Consider the following 21,178-nt stretch of genomic DNA (forward strand, 5'->3'; position numbering starts at 1 on the left):
CATTCTGTTTCCCTGCCACCCTGAACTCAGAAGCTATGCTCTGCTGTGTTCTTCTGCCATGCCCTTCCTGCCTTGGAGCAGTCAGCCATGGACTGAGCCCTGTGAAAGCATGGGCCAAGCTACCCTCTCTTTGTTTAAGTGATGGGTACAAGTAAAATCTGACTAATATAAAAGGTAATAGTAGTTTAAAAATGTGCAGGAACATTTTTGATTATTACAATGATTAGGGACCACTCTGAGGGCTACAAATGCTGAATGCTCAAAAAAGATTGCACAAAGGCCAGGGAAAAAACAGTAACTGTCTCATGCCTGCCTTGTCATTCAAGTGTCCTAGTAGTCATTTATAAAAAAACAGTAATCCAGTGAGTCTAGGAAATAATCCTACTGTATATATTTTTGTAAAGCATTTTTATACAACAGAAAATTTCTTTTTTTTGTCTTTTTGAGATAGGGTCTCTCTATGTAGTTCAGGCTGGCCTTGAGCTCACTTTGTAGCCCAGGCTGGCCTCGAACTCACAATGATCCTCCTGTCTCAGCCTCCTGAGTGCTGGGATTACAGCACCACCACGCCCAGTGAAAATTTCAGGTACTATTAGCATCTACTGTATAAATCAAAGTTAAGATTACATTTTGTCTTTGGAGTCTCCCTGTCATTCAGGAGTACATGTCACCATCGGTAATACTATTCTTGGAACTGAGCTGACAACACAAATCACTTTAACAGTCTGCAGTGTATGATGCTCCATTCAGAGTTATTTACATTTGGGACAACTCCCTCCTCCCATACTTCATTTTATCTTACTGCATAGTCATGCCCAAGTATTACCATTTGAAAAACAAAAACGATGGTTTCTTTATATTCAATGAGGATACCACTGATTTAAGAAGATTCTCTATGGAGAAAGACTCTTAGAGGAATTTAGTAAAATCCCAAAAAAAGTTTTTAGTTAGTGCTATACTAATGCTGGCTTCTCAGTTGTGACATGTACTATAGTAAGGAAAGATATTAAAAGTAAGGCAGCCATGCACGGTGGTGCACGCCTGTAATCCCAATACTCAGGAGGCTGAGGAAGGAGGATCATCATGAGTTTGGGCCAGCCTAGTTTATATGGTGATTTCAAGGTCTACCTGGATCACACAGCAAGACCCTGTCTGAAAAAATTCAATCAATCAATCACATTTTAAAAAGTAGGGCAAACAGTGCAAATTGCATGGGCAATCTTTACTACAGTTTTGTAAATCTGAAACTATTCTAGCAAGGTTATATAAGATGTTTACTTTTTAGGGATGCTTAAGATTTCAAATTTAGACTATCCCATTTCTGTCAGTGTCAATATATTTAAACGGTTAGGTTGCACTACTGAAGATTTTCGTATGTTAATAATAGTTGAATATTAACAAGTTCATAAGTTTGGGCCTAGTTAAATGGACTGCATTACAAAACTGAGATAAAAGGCATGTTTCTTTTTTTTGGTTCTGAAGATGGAACTCAGGCCTTGAAATAAATGTAATTTTCATTTCTGATAACAAATCATTTTTTCCTGTTTGTTTTTATTAGCACATATTTGCCATATATAATGATCACATTCATCATAGGGAATGTGCTGTCATAATATATCTTGCTTCTTTTTTCCCCCGTTCCCCTCCCCTCCTTTCAACCCTTCTTCCCCTCCCCATTTACAAAAGCTTTGTTCTCATTTCTTCCCTTTTCTTTTTAAAAATTCCTTTTCCTTTCCTTCTTCCCCGCTCTTGTTCCTCTTCCCATTTGAAAATGTTCTTCCTACTTCCCAGTGTCTAGCCTTTGTTTTGCTCCTTATTTACCCTTTGGGTTTCTCACGCAAGAGAAGCAATGCAGTATTTGTGTGCCTGATTTCACATAAAATTATGGTCTTGAGGAATGTTTATTTTCCTACAAATGACTCAAGTTTACTCTTTATGACAGAATAGTACTCCACTGTATCTAAATACCGTGTTTTTAAAATCCATTTATCTGTTCATGGGCATACGGGCTGTTTCCAAGACTTAGCAATTATAAACTGCACTACTACAAGCATGGATATGCTTGTATTACTGTGGTATGATACTTTTAGCTCCTTTGGGACGATACCTACAAGTGGAATAGCTGGGTCTAATGGAACCTCTAAGTTCAGTTTTTGGAGGAATCTCCACACTGATTTCCACAATGGTTGCACCAGTCTACACTTCCACCAACAGTGGAAAGGACTCCTTTTTCCCCACAGCCTTGCTAGCATTTGTTATTGGTTGATTTCTTGATGACAGCCATTCTTTCTGGAGTGAGATGGAATCTCAGTGTTGTTAATTTGCATTTCTCTAGTGACCAATGATGTTGAGCATTTTTTCATATATTTACTGCTGTTCGTATTTCTTCAACTAAGAAGTGTCTATTCATTTCAGATGCCCATTTTTGGACTGAGTCTTTAAATTTGGCAGGGGGATCTGATTTGAGTGCTTTATATATTCTAGATGTTAATTTTCTGAGGAGTAGCTGGTAAAAAGTTGGGTTGTCTCTTCACTCTGTTGGTTTCTTTTGCTGTGCTGAAGGTTTTTAATTTTATGTGATCCCAGGTATTGATTCTTTGTGATACTTCCTGTGTGATCAGTATTTTGTTCATAAAATCTTTGCCTATACCTGTGTCTTCAAGAGTTTTACCTATTCTGTCTTCCAGAAGATTGTGTGTTTCTGTTTTTACATTTAGATTTTTGATTCATTTTGATTTTAGTTTACTGAACGCTGCGAGATATGGGTCTTTAGCATGTGGAAAGCCAGTCTTCCCAGCACCATTTATTAAAGAGGCTATCTTTTTTCTAGTGCAGGTGTTTGACTCCATTGTCAAAGATAAGATAGCTAGGTGTGGCTGGAGTTGTGCCTGCATCTCCTATCCTGTTCCACTGACCCCTGGATCTGTTTCTTTGTTAGTACTACGCTGTTTTTATCAAGGTAGCTTTGTAGTATCATTTCAAATTGGGGATTTTGATGCCCCCTGCTTTGCCATTGAGGCCCAGAATTGGTTTTGCTACTCTTGAGTCTCTTCTGGTTCCATACGAATTTAGGATTGTTTAAAGAAATCAATTTTAATCTACTGTACACATACTCTGCATAATTCTCTGCATGGTTATTTTGTATGATTTTAATTTGAGGCTAATAAAAGGAGTGCTAAAATATTTATTATTAGAAAAGGAGTAAAGGGTATGAGAAGGTTAAGAACCACTGAACTCCTCAAAAAAACATTAATAAGAAGAGACAGAGTATAGCATAGCCTATATGGAGGTTACACCAAGTTCCTATGAAGAAGGAAGCAACGAAAAGGAGACAGCACAGTATTTGTTACCTTCCTTACTTCTTTTGCTACAAGCATTTGATATTCAACAAAGCTCTTTCATTGGTGCACTAACCTGAGTAAAAATAGGTTGTGATTAAAAAAAACTGGGGGCTGGGGATTTAGCTGAAGCTGCAGATTTAGCTCAGCGGCGCAGCGCCGGCCTGGCAAGCGCAAGGTCGTGAGTTCAATTCTCAGTACCGGAACCCACCCCCCCAAAAAAGCAAAAAACCCCCCAAAACAAAAAACAAACTGTGTTTTTGCAGGTGTCCAAAGTTCTTGAACTAGTTTAGGTTCTGAAGAAACATGGTACGGAGAGAAACCTGACAAAAATAGTAATTGGTAGGTTTATCACAAAGGAATCACTCACCTGTGCACAGATCTGATGCATGACATGACCAAATTCATGGAAGTAAGTCCTGACTTCATCGTGCCTGAGGAGAGAGGGGCGACCTGCCACTGGCTGCGAGAAGTTCACCACAAGGGCAGCCACAGACATCATCCGCGTGCCGTCCGGGAGAAGGCAGCCCGGCTGGAGACCAAAGCAGGCGGCATGATTATATTTTCCTTCCCTGGGAACAAGAAACACCCGATAGTGAGAAAGGAAAACCCCTCTCCAGCAACAGCACCAACATGGCCCAGTCATTAAGCTTTATATCTGGCACATGACTTCTAAACATTTAATTTACCTCTTAGAAAAAACAGTGCATTTTGCTAAAACAGAAAAACTAAGCAAATAGTAATCCCTTTATCCCTTGGAGTTATAACTTCAAGGTTTCTTTTGTTGAGAAATCCCAATGTTAAATGAATGTACATCACACCTAGTATGCAGTGACCCCCTCCTCTTTTTCTGAGACAGAGTCTTATATTCTTTATTGTGCAGACTGGCCTTGAACTCACGATTCCTGCCTCAGCCTCCTGAGTACTGGATTGCATGTATATGTTTCCATGCCCAGCCCCTAATATCTACTCTGTGTGTGTGTGTGTGTGTGTGTGTGTGTGTGTGTGTGTGCGCGCGCGCGCGCACGCACGCTGTTGAGGATCAAAACCCAGGCCTCACAGTTACTAGGCAAGTGTTCCACTGCTGACTATAGTCCTACCCCAAGCCCTGTCCAATTTACTTTAATGAGCTCCTGCTTTTCTTCTTCAGATAGTCACTAAAAATCACTTTATAATTGAAGAAAATTTAGAATAAAGTACAGCTTACACAGGGTTGAAGTAATTTTAAAATAAAAGATAAACTGTGCCTGACTAGTTTTTTTCCTTCAAATTAGAATTGATAAAAAAAACTTTATCAACTCCACGCAAGAAGGCTTTTCCTTTTATTCAAAGAGGGAAGATTTGGTGGTTGCAATTAAATAAGCTTTTATAAACTAAGCAGCCTTTGTAAAAGAAATTGAACACTTTTAGTTAGCCTAGGAATAAGCATATGTTATGTTATGAAGGCCTCTACACTTGGACTATGTGGTGTCACTGATGGCTTCTCCAAAAGCTATGTATCATTGTACCCGGGGCGAGGAGTATGCTACGGTTTGTGTCTACGTGTCCCCCTAAAGCCTCATGCAGTCAAGGAGCAGGCTTCTACAGTTTAGGATTGATTCATGGTCCAATGCTGGGATCATGGCTGTGAGTGCTACACCAGCCCTGGGGCAGGTAGCTTGCATACATTGTAAGAGAGGGAACGAGGCTTGCTCTTTGCTGCTTCTCCCGTTTTGCTCTTCCTGCTTTTGCTGTTTTCTTGCCATCATGAACTGTTGCCTTCAGATTAGAACTGATAAAAAACTTTATCAACTCCATACAAGGAGGTTTTTCCTTTTATACAAAGAGGGAAGATTCTTTGAATATTCTCTGCCATGTGCCACCTGGCTTGGAGCCAGCTGAGTATGGACTGAAACCTCCACAAACTGTGAGCTAAATAAACCCTTGCTTTCTTAATTTTAGGTGTCGGGTATTTTGTCTCAGCAACAAGAGAAAAATAACCAAGACAGAATCTGGTGCTGGAGGTATGGGGTTGTTGCTGTGACTACACCTGACCATGTGGTTCAGGAGCCTTTGGGAATGGATTGTAGGAAGTATTTGGAAAAGTTTGGAGATGTCGCCTGAAAGAGGAGAGCTGGAATGCCTTAAGCTCTTCTGCATGGGAGATTCTGGTCTCCCATGGTCATCTCAAAAGATGAGAAGGTTGATAGAAATCCTGTCAGTAAAGACCAGGTTTGGGAAGTTTCTGCTGAGAAGGCCTGCATTGGCTGTTGGACTCCAGACGATGTGTGTTATAGTTTGGCAGAAAGTTTGTCTGTATTTTGCTCATGTCCAGAGACTAAGCGTGGTGAACTAATTAATCTGGCAGCAGAAATTTCAAGGCAGTTAAATGTTGAGGCGGTGGCACAGCTATTGCTGGGTGCTTTTAGACCGATTTGTGTTGAGAATCAAGAGTAAAGAGCCCAGCAGGATGATTTAAAATGTTGTGAATTTGGCCAGGAAAAAAACTCCAGTGAAGCAGAGGACTGCGAAGGTAGAGCTGAAGAGATCTTCATTGCTGAGAACAGGAGCATATAAATGATGGCCTCAGGGCATCACAAGAAGCAGTAAGGTTCCACCTTTTTCAGCCTCAAACCTGCAAAAGTAAAAGATTTTGCTTTGAGGAGAAAGCTGCACAGCACCATGTTCCAGAATGGTGGCAGCCAAACTACATTCCTGAATGTAAGCTGCGGCCACACCAGGTTCCAAAATGGTGGGGGTATAGAGAATTTGTTCCTCTGAATCAGGTTCAGATGCTTAGCGGTCCAGTCACTCGACCTCTAAAACCAAGAGAGAAGAAAGCCTGGCCACTACTCCAGCTGGCATCATCCACATGGTGCTGGTTTTAGGTGCGTGCAGAATGCAAGAGTTCTGAGGTTAAGAAAGCTTCCACTTAGATTTCAGAAGAAGGCCTGGGAGGCCAGGCAGTATTCCTCTGAGATGGCAGTGTGTGAAACTATGAGTATGAAGCCAAAGGTGCAGTGGAGAACCCAGAAGTTTGGAAAAACCCAAAACGTGCATCACCTAAGGAAAGCTGCATGGATTGAGCAGAGAGGGCCCAAGAGAGAAGCTGTGGGAGCTACAACCACTGCAAGTGCCCTGGGGTGGAGTCACACAAACCTTTTGGAACTCACAGCTGAACAAATTGCTTCAGATGTTCCACATGGAACTACAAGACTTAATGTTTTCCCTGCTGGATTTTGGACTTGCTTGGGTCCCAATGCTTTGTATCCCTGTTTGTACCTTTTGAATGGTAATTTTTACCTTGTGCGATTGAATGTTGGAAGTGTTTAACTTTGTTTTCATTTGTATAGGGGCTCACAGCTAAAAGTTTGCCTTACATCTTGGACGAGACTTGAGACTTGGACTTTTCAGCAATGCTGAAACTGTTAGGACTTTGGAAACTGTTAGAGATGGACTACAATGCCTTTTGCATACAGGGTTGTACATGAGGCATACAAAAGAACACACTGCACAAATGAAGGGTAAAAATAAGAACTACAACAGATGTCTCATCTGCAATGTCGTATGTGAGAAGACAATGGAGCCAGGGACACAATGTTATGTTTTGTGTCCAGATATCCCCCCAGAGCCTCAGGCAGTCATGGGCTGGGCTTCTAGAGTTTACCATTGATTCATGGTCCAATGCTGGGACGCAGGAACAGAACCTTTGCTGTGATTAAGACTGATGCTTAATCATAGAGCAACAGAGAATGCCTAACCCCTAACCAGGTTAATGAGCATACAGTAACAAATTACAGTAGCCAACTGATGGGAGAGAACAAGACCTTGGAAAGAGATCTGCCCTGAGACAGAGCACAAAGAATCTTAAAACTGATGATGGAACAGGCATGGCGGAAAACAACTCCCATTCTGAATCCAAGTCAAGAATCTGAAGCTTGTAGCATGGCAGTAATAGATACCAAACCTAGTTCAATTACTAAATGAATCAAACTACATTAAAAGCCTTGCAGAAGACAATGTGTGGCCACGTTTAGGCATAAAACTACAGTATTTATCTCAGCCTTTACTGTCCTATACGGTACAAACATCTGGTTTTCAAAAAACATTGTGAGGCATACAAAAATTAAATGTAAAAAATTCACGGACAAAAGGCAAAGCAAACAAGAGAACTGGACTCAGACTTGACAGATACTGGAGCTATCACAGTATGTATGAATGCATGTATGTATTTATTCATTTATTTATTTATTTATTGGGTGCTGGGAATTGAACACAGGACCTTGTGCTTGCCAGGCAGGCACTGCACTACTGAGCTAAACCCCGGGCTCAGTCAAGGTATTTAAAATAACCAAAACTAACATGTTAAAAGCTCGGCAGACTATGCCTGGTCAGATGGGTAATTCCAGCAGAAAGCTCGACCCTGTAAGAAAGAATTATGGGAGGACATCAGAAATGAAAAACATAGTAACAGAGATGAAGTAAGCTCTGATAAGCTCATTAATTAGAGTTGACACAGCCAAGAATCATTGGATGAAAAGTAAAGTACCCCTCTAAAATACAAAAGCTTTTACACACACACACACGGAAACCTAGCACAGAAAAGAGCATTAAGAGCTACAGGGTAATGTCCAAGGCCTATTATATGTATAATCAGAAGAATACAGAGAAAACAGAAAAAACATTTGAGGGAAACATAGCTGAGTTACCCAAAATTTATGCCATTGAACCACAGGTCCAAAGAACTCAAATATGAAGAAAAATAAACACGAAACAATTAAAAAGAAGGGAAAAAGTACTACACATGCCTAAGTATTCTGCAACTGCTAAAAATGAGAGATGGAGAGAGGATGTTGAAGGCAGCCAGATGAAAAGAACACACTGCACATATGAAGGGTAAAAATAAGAACTACAACAGATGTCTCATCTGCAATGTCGCATGTGAGAAGACAATGGAATTAGGTCTTTTTGAGACGGGGTCTTGCTATGCACTTCAGGCTGGCCTTGAGCTCACTTTGTAGCCTAGGCTGGTCTCAAACTCGCAACGATTCTCTTGCCTCACCAAGTGCTGGGATTACAGGCGTGTGCCACCACACCTGGCTCCGAATTATGTCTTTAAATGATGAAATACCTGCAAATCCAGAACTTTAAATAAAAGTATCTTTCTAAAAAAGAATGAAAAATAAAGACTTTCTCACACATACACTTAAGAGGCTATGTTACAAACAGACTTGAAGTATAAGACATTTTAAAGAAAACTGTTCAGGAAAAAGGAAGTTGTTTAGGCAGAAATGGCTTTCATATCAACTCAAAGCTTGGGTCTTCAAAGAAATGAGTAGTGCTAAAAATGGAATAAATAAAGGTAAATACAAAATGTGCTTACTTTTAGTTGCTCTGAATAACTGACTATTTAAAGCAACAACATTAACAAGAGACTGGATGTTTGGAGTTCACATATGCCAACAATACACAAATGATCAGGGAGAAATTGGGAATACACTTTTAAACTCCTTATGCTGCTGCGAAGTAGTATAGTAATATCTGAATGTAATTAGATAAAGATGTATATTGTGAACATCTGATTAATTAAAGATGTTTATTGTAACCCCCCAAACGGCCATTAACGAAACTTTAAAGAGATAAAACTGAATCACAGAAAACCATCAGCTAACAAAAAGGTAAAATGAGAAAAAAATACAGATGGAACAAATAGAAAACAACCTGTAATACGGCAGACTGTATTGCTTTCATATCAGTAATTATATTAAATATAAATGGTGTAAACGGTAACGTGAATGTAACTGGTATAAGCAAACCAGTTAAAAGAGACTACCAGATTGGATTAAAAAGCCAGCTCCAATTATATGTTGGTGTGGTGATGTACACCTGTAACTCCAGCTACTTAGGAGGTAGAGGCAGGAGGATCACAAGTTCAAGGCCACCCTGGCCAACTTACTGAGACCCTACCTCAAAATAAAATTTAAGGAAAGGACTAGAGATGTAGTGCAGTGGTAGAGTGCTTGGCTAGCATGCACAAGGCCCTGGGTTCAATCCCCAGTAAGGGAAAAAAAACCCCAAAAAACCCCCCAAAAAACTGAGTGGAGGGGGATGAAAAAGGAAGGATACATCATTGAAATGGAAATCTGAAGAAAGTGGCCTAGCTACAGGTAATAGCAGACATTACAGCAAGGAATACTACCTGAGATAATAAGACACAATACATCTTGTTAGAGAGATCACATTTTAAAATGTAACAATATATATTTTTTTTTGGTACCGAGACTCAAACTCAGGACCTTGCGCTTGCCAGGCAAGCGCTTGTGCTGCTGGGCTATATCCCCAGCTCTTAAAATGTAACAATATTAAAAACAGCTTTAAATACATGCAGCAAAAACACATAAAACCGAAGGAGAAATAGAAAAATCTGCAATTATAAACTCCATTCTTTTCTTAGAACAGGCAGAAAGAAAAATCAGTAAGATCAAAAAAAAACTACTGATTAACATTACCTAAGAAATATATATTGGACCTTCCACCCAACAACCCTAAAATGTATATTTTTTCCCAATGTACCTGAAATGGTCACCAAGACTAACCATATGCTGGCCATAAAACAAATCATAGAACTTTAAAAGAATTGAAGAGGTAGTAACTATGTCTTCTAACCATAATAGAATCAAACTAGAAATAACGGAAAAAATAATTTAGAAAAATATCTAAATACTTGGAATTTAAAACATATTTCTATATGTTAATCCATGGGTTGAAAAGAAAATTACAAGGGAAAGTAGAACATATATTTTTAAAATGAAAATGAAAGTGCAACATCAAAATTTGTGGGATGCAGTGTAAGAACAGCAAACTTTAGCGCTTATATTAAAAGCTTTGATTAAGAAACAAGAAGAACTGCGACCAAGGACACGAGAAGGAAAGGCAGGCAGAAGGGGAGAGAACCTGTGGGTACGTACACCAGAAACAGTGCACTGAATTTACTAACATTTCCAACCAGCTCAACCTCAAAGTATTCACTGGGCACATGAATCTTCGTGGAAAGATTTCAAGTAGCGAGTTGGAAATATATAAACAGATAAAACCTGTAAAGAGATTTAAAAATCTTCTATCAAATAGGAAAACTACATCAACCTGGTAATTAATCTGTTATTTTTTTATGCCTCTTGATACATTATGAAATGCTATGCATACCTGTTTAGAGAGTAATATGGTGTTATTGCACCAGAGAGACTTCCTTCTTAAAAATCTTTGTATAATTTTTAAAATTATAGCTGAAAATCCAAAATTTTCTACTAATTAAAAAACCCTGGACAAGGTGGTGCACACCTGTAATCCTAGCACTGGGGAAGCTAGGGCACAAGGATCACCATGAGTTCAAGGCCAGACTGGACTCCACAGCCAGTGAGACCTTGCCCCTAAAACAAACCAAAGTAAACCACACCCTCCAAAACCAAATTGATATTCTTCACTATCTTTCCTTTTTTCTTCTGACAAATCACTTTCCTTTTTAAGAATAAACTGGATTTATTTAATTTCAAATGTTTTGTTATTCTGAGATTCTGTCTTTTTACATTTTGTTTATTAAATGATGGTGACTAAAAGAAAGTTTTTACCTGGGAAATTTATGTTGAAATCATGAGACTTTTGTTTTTGTTTTGTTTGAGAACTTGTGTTTGATGAATAAAAATTGAAATATGATTAAAAGAGAAATAAACTGGTTTTTGAAAACCTATTCTGAATATCGTGGTTTTTTAAAAATCAGACCAATAAATTAATTTTTCTCACCTTTATGAAAACAAGATGTAAGGTGACAGGAAATGAATACTAACTAGCTCATTACCCTCTCAAAACACTCTCTGGTCCATGTATCAAAGTCTTGGTAGTAATGACTAGATTTCTGAACATAGAAGGAACGTGGCAGAGACATCAAGATAAGGTAGCAATAACAGTTACTTTGACTCTGGAAAGAGTTTGGGAACAGTACAGGAAACTCCAACTTTCCCTAAAAGAATTCCTGGCTCATTTTGTTAATCAAAAACAAGCCCATCTACATTCGGCATGGTTTTTTATTTTTAGGTCAGACTGTGAGTGAAAAACCATAAAGCTTTGGGATACTCAGCGACACAGTTACACAGCCTCTTTCCCATCACACACTCAGGGAGTGTGTACCTATACTGTACACTACTGAATAAGGCCGATACTACAATTTCCTGTGATCTGTTGAAGAAAAGATTAGTAATTACATCAGGGTGGCTGTGTTTTAGAGAGCAGTCTAGGGAGAAAGCCATTCAACTCCTTTGGTGGCTGATAAAACACTGCGGAGTCCATTGTTACCACGTTATAGAAATAGTAATAAAGTTTTGAATTCTTATCACTGATTAATGGCTAGGACAGGTGATGTGGATATTTGGTCTTTCATGTAAACAATCCTGTGAAGGTATTTTCAGTCCCATATTACAGAGGAACAAACAGTCTGAAATAGGTTAGTTTTGCTATTCAAGCATTCCCACTCAAATCCAACTGACTGCAGAGATTCTGCTAGTCCCACTACACAGTGCTTTGTGCTGCTTCCCAGCCAGACTGCGAGGAGTAGTCACAGACAGAAGAGGACTGGCAGACAGGTTTTCTAATGCACATTTGAGAGGACAATTTTCAATTAAGTAAATGCAGTCAACGCTAACAGTGATGGTGGTACAACTGACATTTACTAAACACTTGCTATGTGCTTGGGAGTCTTTTACAAGCTTTGCATGTAATTAACCAATTTAATTTTAACAATAAACCTACAAAGCAGGTGCTACTCGTATTCTCATTTCAGCAGCCCTATATAATATAGGTAAGCACACGGAGCCACAGAAAAATTCAGTAACTTGCTCAGTAAGTGATGAAATCAGACATTCTGACTTTACAGCCCACATTTTAAACCTCTTTACTAAGAACTACACGCAGGAAATAGAAAGCTGAGTAGCGTCTTAATCTCCCGGCCTCTTCCAAGCATGTGATCATCAGTACCTTGGATAGAGGTCCAAGTAGAACTGTCCCAATACCTCTCCAGTAGCTTTATCCTTCACAGTGTAAAGTGTCACACTTTGATTCCATACATGAGCATCTGTTACTTGCTCAAATGAAAGTCCCAACAGTTCTTGGTAGATACTCAGCAAGCCTTCAGTGACCACCTCAATGGGGAAGTATTCTTTGAGGAACTCTTGATCTATGCAGTACTGGAGTTCTTCCGTTTGAGTCATGTAGTAGTGTAGGTCCCAGGCATTGATTTTCCCATCATAGTCAAAACCTCTCTCTTCACATTCTTTTTTCTTCAAACTCAAAATAAACTCTCGTTCAGCCTCACCCAAGGGTTTTAATTTCTGGCTTAAATCATCTGTGAAGGAGAAGGGGAAAGTTAGCAGTCTACTGCTCTTGGGAGCAAGCACACCAGTGCTTTAGCACGGTGCTAAACATGACACCAGGAGGAAGCGGGGATGACAACAAGCTTGAGAATGACAGATTTTCCTTTCCAGAATGATTTATGAATAAAACCTTGTCCGTTTTTCTTTTAGCATCACCAAACTTGGCTATGCCCTCCTTACAGCATCCACAAAAGATGAAGTTCACCTCAGAAAATTCTCAGTGTTGTAATTAAGGAAGAAAAGCAAACTACTGTTATGTGCATGTTCTTCAGTGAGGTTAAGCTCCTAACAAAGCCACAAGAATAAATCACATGTGACCTGTGGTCAGCATTATCTGCGAAGTGCTCAACACATTCGACAGACATGGGTTTAGCTTTTTTTTTTTTGTTTTTTTGTTTTTCTCTGGTACCGGGAACCGAACTCACGACCTTGCGCTTGCCAGGCAGGTGCTTTTGCCGCTGAGCTAAATCCCCAGCCCCGGGTTTAGCTTTTTACTATCCCATTCCTATGAAGAAGGATGATTTGTAGACAGCAATCCTGGATTTTAGCTGGAGACATTTCTGGGCACAACAATCTATACAGTGTGGACAATTTCTAAAATTTTTTTTATTTAGTTAAATGAATATGCTCTTAATGTATTTTTCACAATTTGTTACATATGTGAAGATGAAAATGTGCCGGGGTCTGTAAGGGAAAGGGCACTTTAGATGCAGCCTCACAGTGAGAGGAGGGTGCAGCCGGAGAGGACTGCTGTATCCTCACAAGGGACACAAAGACACGGCTTTCACTAGGCTTGTGAGAGTGTATGCAAATACAGGCAGCAAGAGCGTGATTCATATGAAAATATGCCCATTTCAAATTAGAGTGAAAATTATCATAAAGGAATTAAGTTAATCAGGGAGCTCTACAGAGACATTTTAGCAATGTGATCACCAGTAAAAGAAACGCTCTCAACAAACCTGTTAAAACCCTGGCCCATCCTCTTATATAACATGCATCTGAGTATATGGCAATTATCTGTTCACTTCTCTGTTGCTTCCACTAGGCAAGAAAACCACTGAGGAAAGGCCCGTCTAATTCCTTTTAGTATATTGCCTAAAATTATGTAGTTGTTCCCAAGTGTCTCACAAGTGAGTAATTCCATAATAACAGATATATTATCATTTATGGAGTCCCTGCTACAAAGTATATGTGATTCCAGCACATATATCGGTAAGGAAAGGTATGGCCACTACGGAAAGAGTTGAGTAAATTTTGGGTTAAAGGCTGATTTTAATACATTATTATTTTTATCTTAATTATGGTAATGAAAAGATATCAAAGCAATAAATACTCTGAGAAGTTGTTAGAGGTGAGCGAAGTTTGAAAGAGGTTGATAAGGAAAATTTAAAAAAGCCATATTTTGGCCAACTTGATTAAAGATGATTACAACAAAAATGTGTCTCTTTACTATGGCTAAGTTATTCAACCATTTTCACTGAGAGGAAAGTGAGATCAGTGAGTTCCTGGAACAGTGACAACCACATTAAGAGGGGGACAAGGATGAGGGATAGAGTAGCAGCGACTCAGTGCCATGGACTTATGATTTTAGAAGTATTTATGAAAAAGGAATGTGAATCTCATTATTAGTTTCATGTTTATATACATTCTATTTTCATTTACATTATACATATCAGCTACTTCATACAAATTAATAGTAGCCATGCTATCATTACTGAACACCTAGTGGCAGCAAATAAAGGCCATGAGCTAACACGCTCTGTTAGGACTGTAGATGGCGCGTCAGGAATCAAGTATAAATACCCCAAACAAGGGCTACAATGGTGACATAAACAAATGGATATGGTACAGCAAGATAGCCATGGAGAAGCGGGGAACAGAAATCCTACAATTAAGTTTTGAGAAAGAACAACTAACCTAGAAAGGCCGTCACGTGGCTTGTGCTCTTCGCAGTGTTCATTTCAAGGACAAAGTCAGCATGTGAGTTATAGCCTAGTAGTTTGGCTACTTGGGCCCGTAGTGGGAGTAGCTGCTGCAGAATTAGGGTGTTTTCCTAGTAATAAGCAACAAAAGAAAGGTTAACAATTAATTGGACCTAAAACACTTAAAGAAGAGTTATTACATTTTTAGGCTTATAATACTGCCAATCCTTTTTTGTTGTTTTGTTTTTTGACATAGGGTCTTATTAGGTAGTTCACGCTGTCCTTGAACTTACTATATAGCCCAGGCTGGCCTTAAACTCATGGTGCTCCTCCTGCCTCAGCTTTCTGAGTGCTGGGATTATGTGAATGCGCTACCATGCCTGGTGAAACTGTCAGATATGCTGGTTTCATTTCAGGGTTGAGGTTTTTTTAATAATAGAATTTCATTTCTGAAAAAAATTTAAACACTTTAAACCTCATGAGATAGCTATGAGTTTCTTAAACTTTGAAGTACCATAAAGAAATTTGAATTTGAATGGAGATCCTCATTTATTCTCATTGCACCCAATATTGGTACTTAAATTTCTTGATTTTTTTTTTTTTGTGGTAAGATACCATACAAATACACATACACACATTTCTCCATAAGGTCAACAATGAACTTAACCAATGAATTTGATTTGGTTCTTGTCCAATTCAAAGTTTCACAATTATTTATGACCCTAATTGTGGAAAGAATTAAGTTTGTGAACTGAGGTACCCTGTATACCTATACGTATATATGAAACCATGTTTGTGTATGTATGTGTGTGTGTGTGTGTGTGTATATATACATATATATATGGTAATATATTGGCAGGGATATAAAGAAATTGGGACCCTTGTGTACTGCTGATGAAGATGTAAAATGCTGCAGCTGCTATAGAAAATACTATGGAGATTCTTCAAAAAATTGAACAGAGAATTACCGTAACATCCACAATTTCATTTCTGGGTACATAGCCAAGAGAAGTGAAGACAAAAATCAAAGATAATTTGTACAACTATGTTTGTAGAAACATTACTCAAAATAGCAAAAAATGGAAGCGCCCTGAATGTCCTTTGACAGATGAATAGATCAAGAAAATGGTACAGTAACACCTAGGTTCATGGACCTAATACTTTCGATGATTCTGGTTGCTAACTGAATTGGACAAGAACTGAAGTAAATTCCACGTTAAGTTCAATATTGACCTTATGGAGACATCTGATTTGATTCTTGTGCAATTTGGTTTGTGACTAGAATCATGGAAAGAATGAGGTTCATGAACTGAAGCATGACTGTCTGTGTACTTATCTGTATTTATCTACATAGATTTCAGTCTTAAAAAGGAAGGACATTCTGACAAATGTCACAGTACCAATTAGCCTTTAAGACATTATGTTAAATAAAATACGCCAGTGACAAAAAGATATACTGCATTTCACATGTATAAGGTTGCTGAGTGGTCCAACTTTTTGACACAGAAAATGGAACGATGCCTGCCAGGGGCTGTGGGCGTGGGAGAAAGAGCAAGGCAAGTTTAATGAGTACAGAGCGTGAAAGAGTTCTGTGGCTGGACGGTGGTGGGTGCAGCACAGTGTAAATATACTTGACGCCACATGTTATGATCTGTATGTTCTCCTAAAATTTAAGGGTAGAATTGAATTCTCCAGCCTCACAAATGGGTTTGTTCCTACGAAAGGCTGGAATGAGGTCGCTCAGGCCTTTGTGCCCTTCCACCATGTGAAGAAACACCACGCTCCCTTCCCCCATTTGAGCATGTGCTGAGAAGGCCCCTTCCAGACACTGTGTGACAGAGCTTTGCTCTTGGATTTCTCAGCCTCCAGAACTACGAGCAATACATTTCTACTGTTTACTTTTGTTTTTGCTTGAGACAGGGTCTTGCTATGTAGCCCAGGCTGGCCTTGAACTCCCAGTGATCCTCCTGCCCTAGCCTTACACTTTCCCTTATGCTTTCCGAGCTTCAACTTTCTCATCGCTCACTTTTCTTTTATCATCTCATCTCATTAATTACCTACACAAGGGAGTCATGAATATTCAAATAAGAATATACTGAAAGTGCTTACAAAAAAGTGCCTGGCACAATAGCAAGTGCTGTGTAACTTATTATTAATGAAACAGGGCTTCACTAAGAAGTTCTGGCTGGCGTTGAACTATGTATCCTAGGCTGGCCTCAAAATTGTGACAGTCCCCATCCTGAGCACTGGGATTACAGATGTGTGCTACCATACCCAGCAGGATAAATTCTGCTTTTTGAGACAGAGTCTCACTATGTAATTCAGGCTGGCCTGGAACTCAGCAATTCTCCTGCCCCAGCCTCCTGAGTGCTGGGATTATAGGTATGTGTCACCACCTGGTTACCTTATTTTAAAATTAGAACAGAGAGGCTGGTGTGGTGGCTCATAGCTGTCATCTCAGCACTTGAGAGGGTGAGGTAGGAGGACTGGATCACTCCTGAGTTTAAGGCCAGCCTGTACTACATGGTAAGACGCTGTCTCGAACAAAAACAAACAAAAAGAATAGAAACATGGATGAGAGCACACATAGTATCACTCTAAAATTAACTAGTTTGAATTTTCTCTTATCTTTTCAGTTTTTGCAGATCTTCTCATCATACTGTCAATTTTCTCCCAATGCCTACTCTCTCATTCTTCCTTTTAGTCACAGAACTCTGAGTTTTTGCTGGATACATGACTACCTAGCTACTTGTCCCAGCCTTTCTTGTACCTATTTTGGTCATGTGACACTTAGTGGACCAATAAAGTGTGAGTGATGAGTGACATTTCTAGGTCATTTCTTTACAGGTGCTTGCCCTGTTAGCTGTAAACTGAAGATGACAACAATGACCCTAGAAGTCATATACTGAGGATGGCCAAGCTGTCCTCTAGCTCAGGACTACTCACTTCTCAAGTGCTAGCTCTAAGAGAAACCTTTTCAAAAGTTGTGGTAAAATATATAACAATGGTTAAATTAAGTATAAAATTCAGTGCCATTAATTATATCCACATTGTTGTGCAACCATTATGACTGTATTTTCAGCTAAAACTTCTTCATTACCCCAAGCAGAAACTGTCTAACCATTAACAGGAACTCCTCAGGCTCCCTAGCTCCATTCCCTGGTAACCTCTAACCTACTTTCTGAAGAGAAGTAACTTTTTATCTGAGTCACTGTGCTTCTGAATGACTTCTGCAAAACTGCTTATCCTATACCCTAACATACGGAGATTGACAGCAGAAAGAGGGAGGTGCTATTACAAAAGTGAAAAAGGCAGGCAGAATGGGAAGTGAGGATATAAAGACTGCAGGCTGAGAAGCTGCTGATGCTTATTATACCATGGAGAACATGTATCAAAGCTGCTGTTTTACTTAGAAGACAGGCCACATACCTACTGAGGTGTAGCTCTAGAGGAGCTGTTTGGGAAAACTATTTTTGTTGGCATGTGTGTTTGCTTGTGTGTTGATTTTTGAAACGACAACATGAGATATGAGTTCATGCAAGAACTGGCCAGTTTGCAAAGATAGCGGGGAAAAGAATTCGACTGGGGGAGATTGTGCCTGTGGCCTACAAGCTGGAGCTTCAGATGGTTGAAAACTCAATCGTTCTATAATCCTAACATTAGGAAAAAATATGTCACTGAGTTAATAAACCACAGAGACTAGTCTGAAAACACTGCCTTCTTCCTCAAGTCCTCTTTTTCAAGAGAACCAAAAGCAGACTACATTAAATTGAGAAAGAGAAGAATGGCAAAATACAGAAGTCAGTATATGAGACATGGCAGTTTTAAGTACTATAACCAAAAGGAATAATTGGGTGTGGTTATTTTAACATGAATCTGACTAGAAGCAAAGAGACAAGAAACTATGTAACCCAGGTTGGCCTTGACTTTGTGGCAATTCTCCTGCCTCTGCTTTTCAAGTGCTAGAATTATAGGAGTGTCCCATGATTCTTGGCTCTGAAACTAACTTTCTGAAGGAATTCTATGACCAAGAAGTGATATAGGTCTGGCCTACAAAATCTTGTGTTTATTTGATTCCCGAAGCACGCCTTCTACTGCAAACTGAAGACAACTGATAAACTGAGTCAGGACAGAGAGCAGACCCCAGTAAGTCCAACAGGGCTAACCAAGGAACTTCACAAGAACATGTTATCTCAGAAGTCCTGCAAAACAGGTCTGAAAACAGCTATGTGTCTGCCATGTTTTCTACTCTTTCCTTCTTCTTCTTCTTTTTTTGGGAGTCTTTCGAGACAAGGTCTCACTATGCAGTTTAGGCTGGCCTTATGCTTGCTTTGTAGCCTAGGCTGGTCTCGAACTTGCAACAATCCTCCTGCTGGGATTACAGGTGTGCACCACCATGCCTGGCTGTTACTCTTTCATTTTTCTAACAGGACTTTTTTTTTTTTTTTTTAACATGGTTATTCCATTCTGATTTCACTTCTGGATGTGGTTTGGGGTTAGGAGGCTGGTAATGTGGCCTTCCTTTCACATGGTGCTAGGTGATGAAAAACAGTAACTGGGAAGAACTGTGTATCACCCAGAGATACTGGGCTTTGAGCTAGCTCAAGGCAATAACAGGCTAGGAACTAACAAATGGTTCTATGACAGAAACAAACAAACAAAATGAGATGGGAGGAACTTCCTCATGGTGACTTGGATAGACAGTGAGAAAGAATACGGTGGAGTAGGCTACCTGACTCAGGATCCAGTTCTATTTTTTCCTTTTAATGAAACCCTCTAAAGCCAAGTAATGACTAGCTTAGACTACATTTTCCAGCTTCCCTTGCAGCTAGATAGGCTACATGATTAAATCTGGTTCAGTTGCCAATGGAGTTGATGTATGTATAAATGTCATTTCTAGGCCTTGTCCTTGAAGACAGTTTGTAATCTCTCCCCCTTCCCAAGAAACTAGGGAATAGTCACTTTTGGAATGACCTTGGAAGTCACTTCTTGAGAAGACATAGCTATCTTACCAGCCCTGGGCTTTTGCCCTGGGGAAGGAATACAACTTTTAGTTAACTTAATCCATTCTATTTTTATTAGAACTTAGCCTGGTCCACAAGAGCAAGCTGCTAATGAGCAAAGCAGGAGCTAAAAGTCTTCGAAGTCTTATGAGTTATAACACACACACATACACACACACACACAAATATCAGTCTTTGAGCAGACTTCAATACTGGTAAGCAAAACAGAACTTCTCCTGAAAATCTTTCATAAAAATAAAAGGACAAACATTGTAGTACCTCTTTGCACCTTGTATTAAAAGCCATTTCCATCCTCCTTCTGGTTTCAGGGACACAACATTTCTTCATGACAGGAAAATAGTGTGGATATTTTAAGGTAATTTTATATTTGCCATCATCTGTCTTTTCTAAACTGTCAATGAAATCATCAGGAAGAGCACCTGCAAAAAGTTATTTTTTCATGCATCAATTTTTCCACTCATTATTGATGTATTTAGCACTGGCATGGTGCCTTTAAGCAGCTCTAGGAAATGCAGTGGAGTAATTGAAATTCAAGTAAAATAATAACAGTCTTTATAATATCATTTTGATTTTACTGGAATGGGGGTGATGGTGAGCGGCCAGGTGGCTCAGGAGATGGTATTTATGATATTAACAGGCTGCAGTGCAGTTGTGCAGATGGTGTTTTGAAGGAGAACAGACAAAATTGAGCCAAGAAAGGCCCTGGACAGAAGAGATGACTGTAAGTTACAGTGTAGGGGACACTGTTAGGCAGAAAAACTTTCAAGGTTCTGAAGGCAACTGGTCACTAGAGTAAGTTAACAAGAAAGATTATAGGGGAACCATTATGAAAACTCCCCTGGATTCTTTCTAGAAATAGTATACACTCTCATTAGCCTACAGTCTAATTATGGCTGCTCTGATTGTCTTTTCCATAGCAAGGGTGACAGGGTAGTTATTGGGTCATTTTTAAAATAATTTTTTAAACTCTGATTTAGTTATTCTATCTGGAAAGCATAACAAATTGTGAGGTGACATTACTCGCATAAATTACTTAATTTAATCTAGAAAACTAACAGAATTTTACCAAGTTCAGCCTTGGAAAACACAAGGAGGGTATCATTCTCATTGAGGTTTTTGTTAAAGTCAATACATAGTTCACTCATTCTTTTCTTCATTGACTTGATTTCCTGAAATGAAGAAAAATATATAGAACATTAATAATAAAAAGGAACTCTCATTTTTATTGCCATCTGTCAAGTATACTTCACTTTTACATGATGACTAAGACTCTGTACCCAACCCTCAGGAAGTACTTTCCAGAGATGAGCTTGGGAAAGCAGCAGTTGGCAGTCTTCTACGTCAAACCTGGGGATACACTGGAATTAGGTGTAAATTGGAAGAACTAAACAAACGAAGTAGTTACAGTGAAAGCAATACCTGGAACACTGTGCACATAAAACAGTTGCTGAGTATATGAAGAATCTAGTGACCCATTACCAATGAGTATATTTAAA

General features: G+C 39.2%; 1 protein-coding gene across 5 annotated transcripts in view; it reads right to left on the bottom strand.

Moving 5' to 3' along the window:
- Positions 1-21,178, bottom strand: part of Nln (neurolysin (metallopeptidase M3 family)) — a 116,060-nt gene that overhangs the window by 24,062 nt on the left and 70,820 nt on the right. For all 5 annotated transcript variants that reach the window (XM_005392619.2, XM_005392620.2, XM_013518407.1 and 2 more), the window contains 5 exons: positions 20,749-20,851; positions 19,941-20,101; positions 14,654-14,789; positions 12,342-12,708; positions 3,709-3,910 (listed from right to left, as the gene is read on the bottom strand). In XM_005392619.2, coding sequence (XP_005392676.1) covers positions 3,709-3,910; positions 12,342-12,708; positions 14,654-14,789; positions 19,941-20,101; positions 20,749-20,851 — 969 coding nt within the window. The remainder of the gene's footprint in view (positions 1-3,708; positions 3,911-12,341; positions 12,709-14,653; positions 14,790-19,940; positions 20,102-20,748; positions 20,852-21,178) is intronic.

This window comes from Chinchilla lanigera, unplaced genomic scaffold (assembly GCF_000276665.1).
Source record: "Chinchilla lanigera isolate Chin_1 unplaced genomic scaffold, ChiLan1.0 scaffold00045, whole genome shotgun sequence".
Lineage (NCBI taxonomy): Eukaryota > Metazoa > Chordata > Mammalia > Rodentia > Chinchillidae > Chinchilla > Chinchilla lanigera.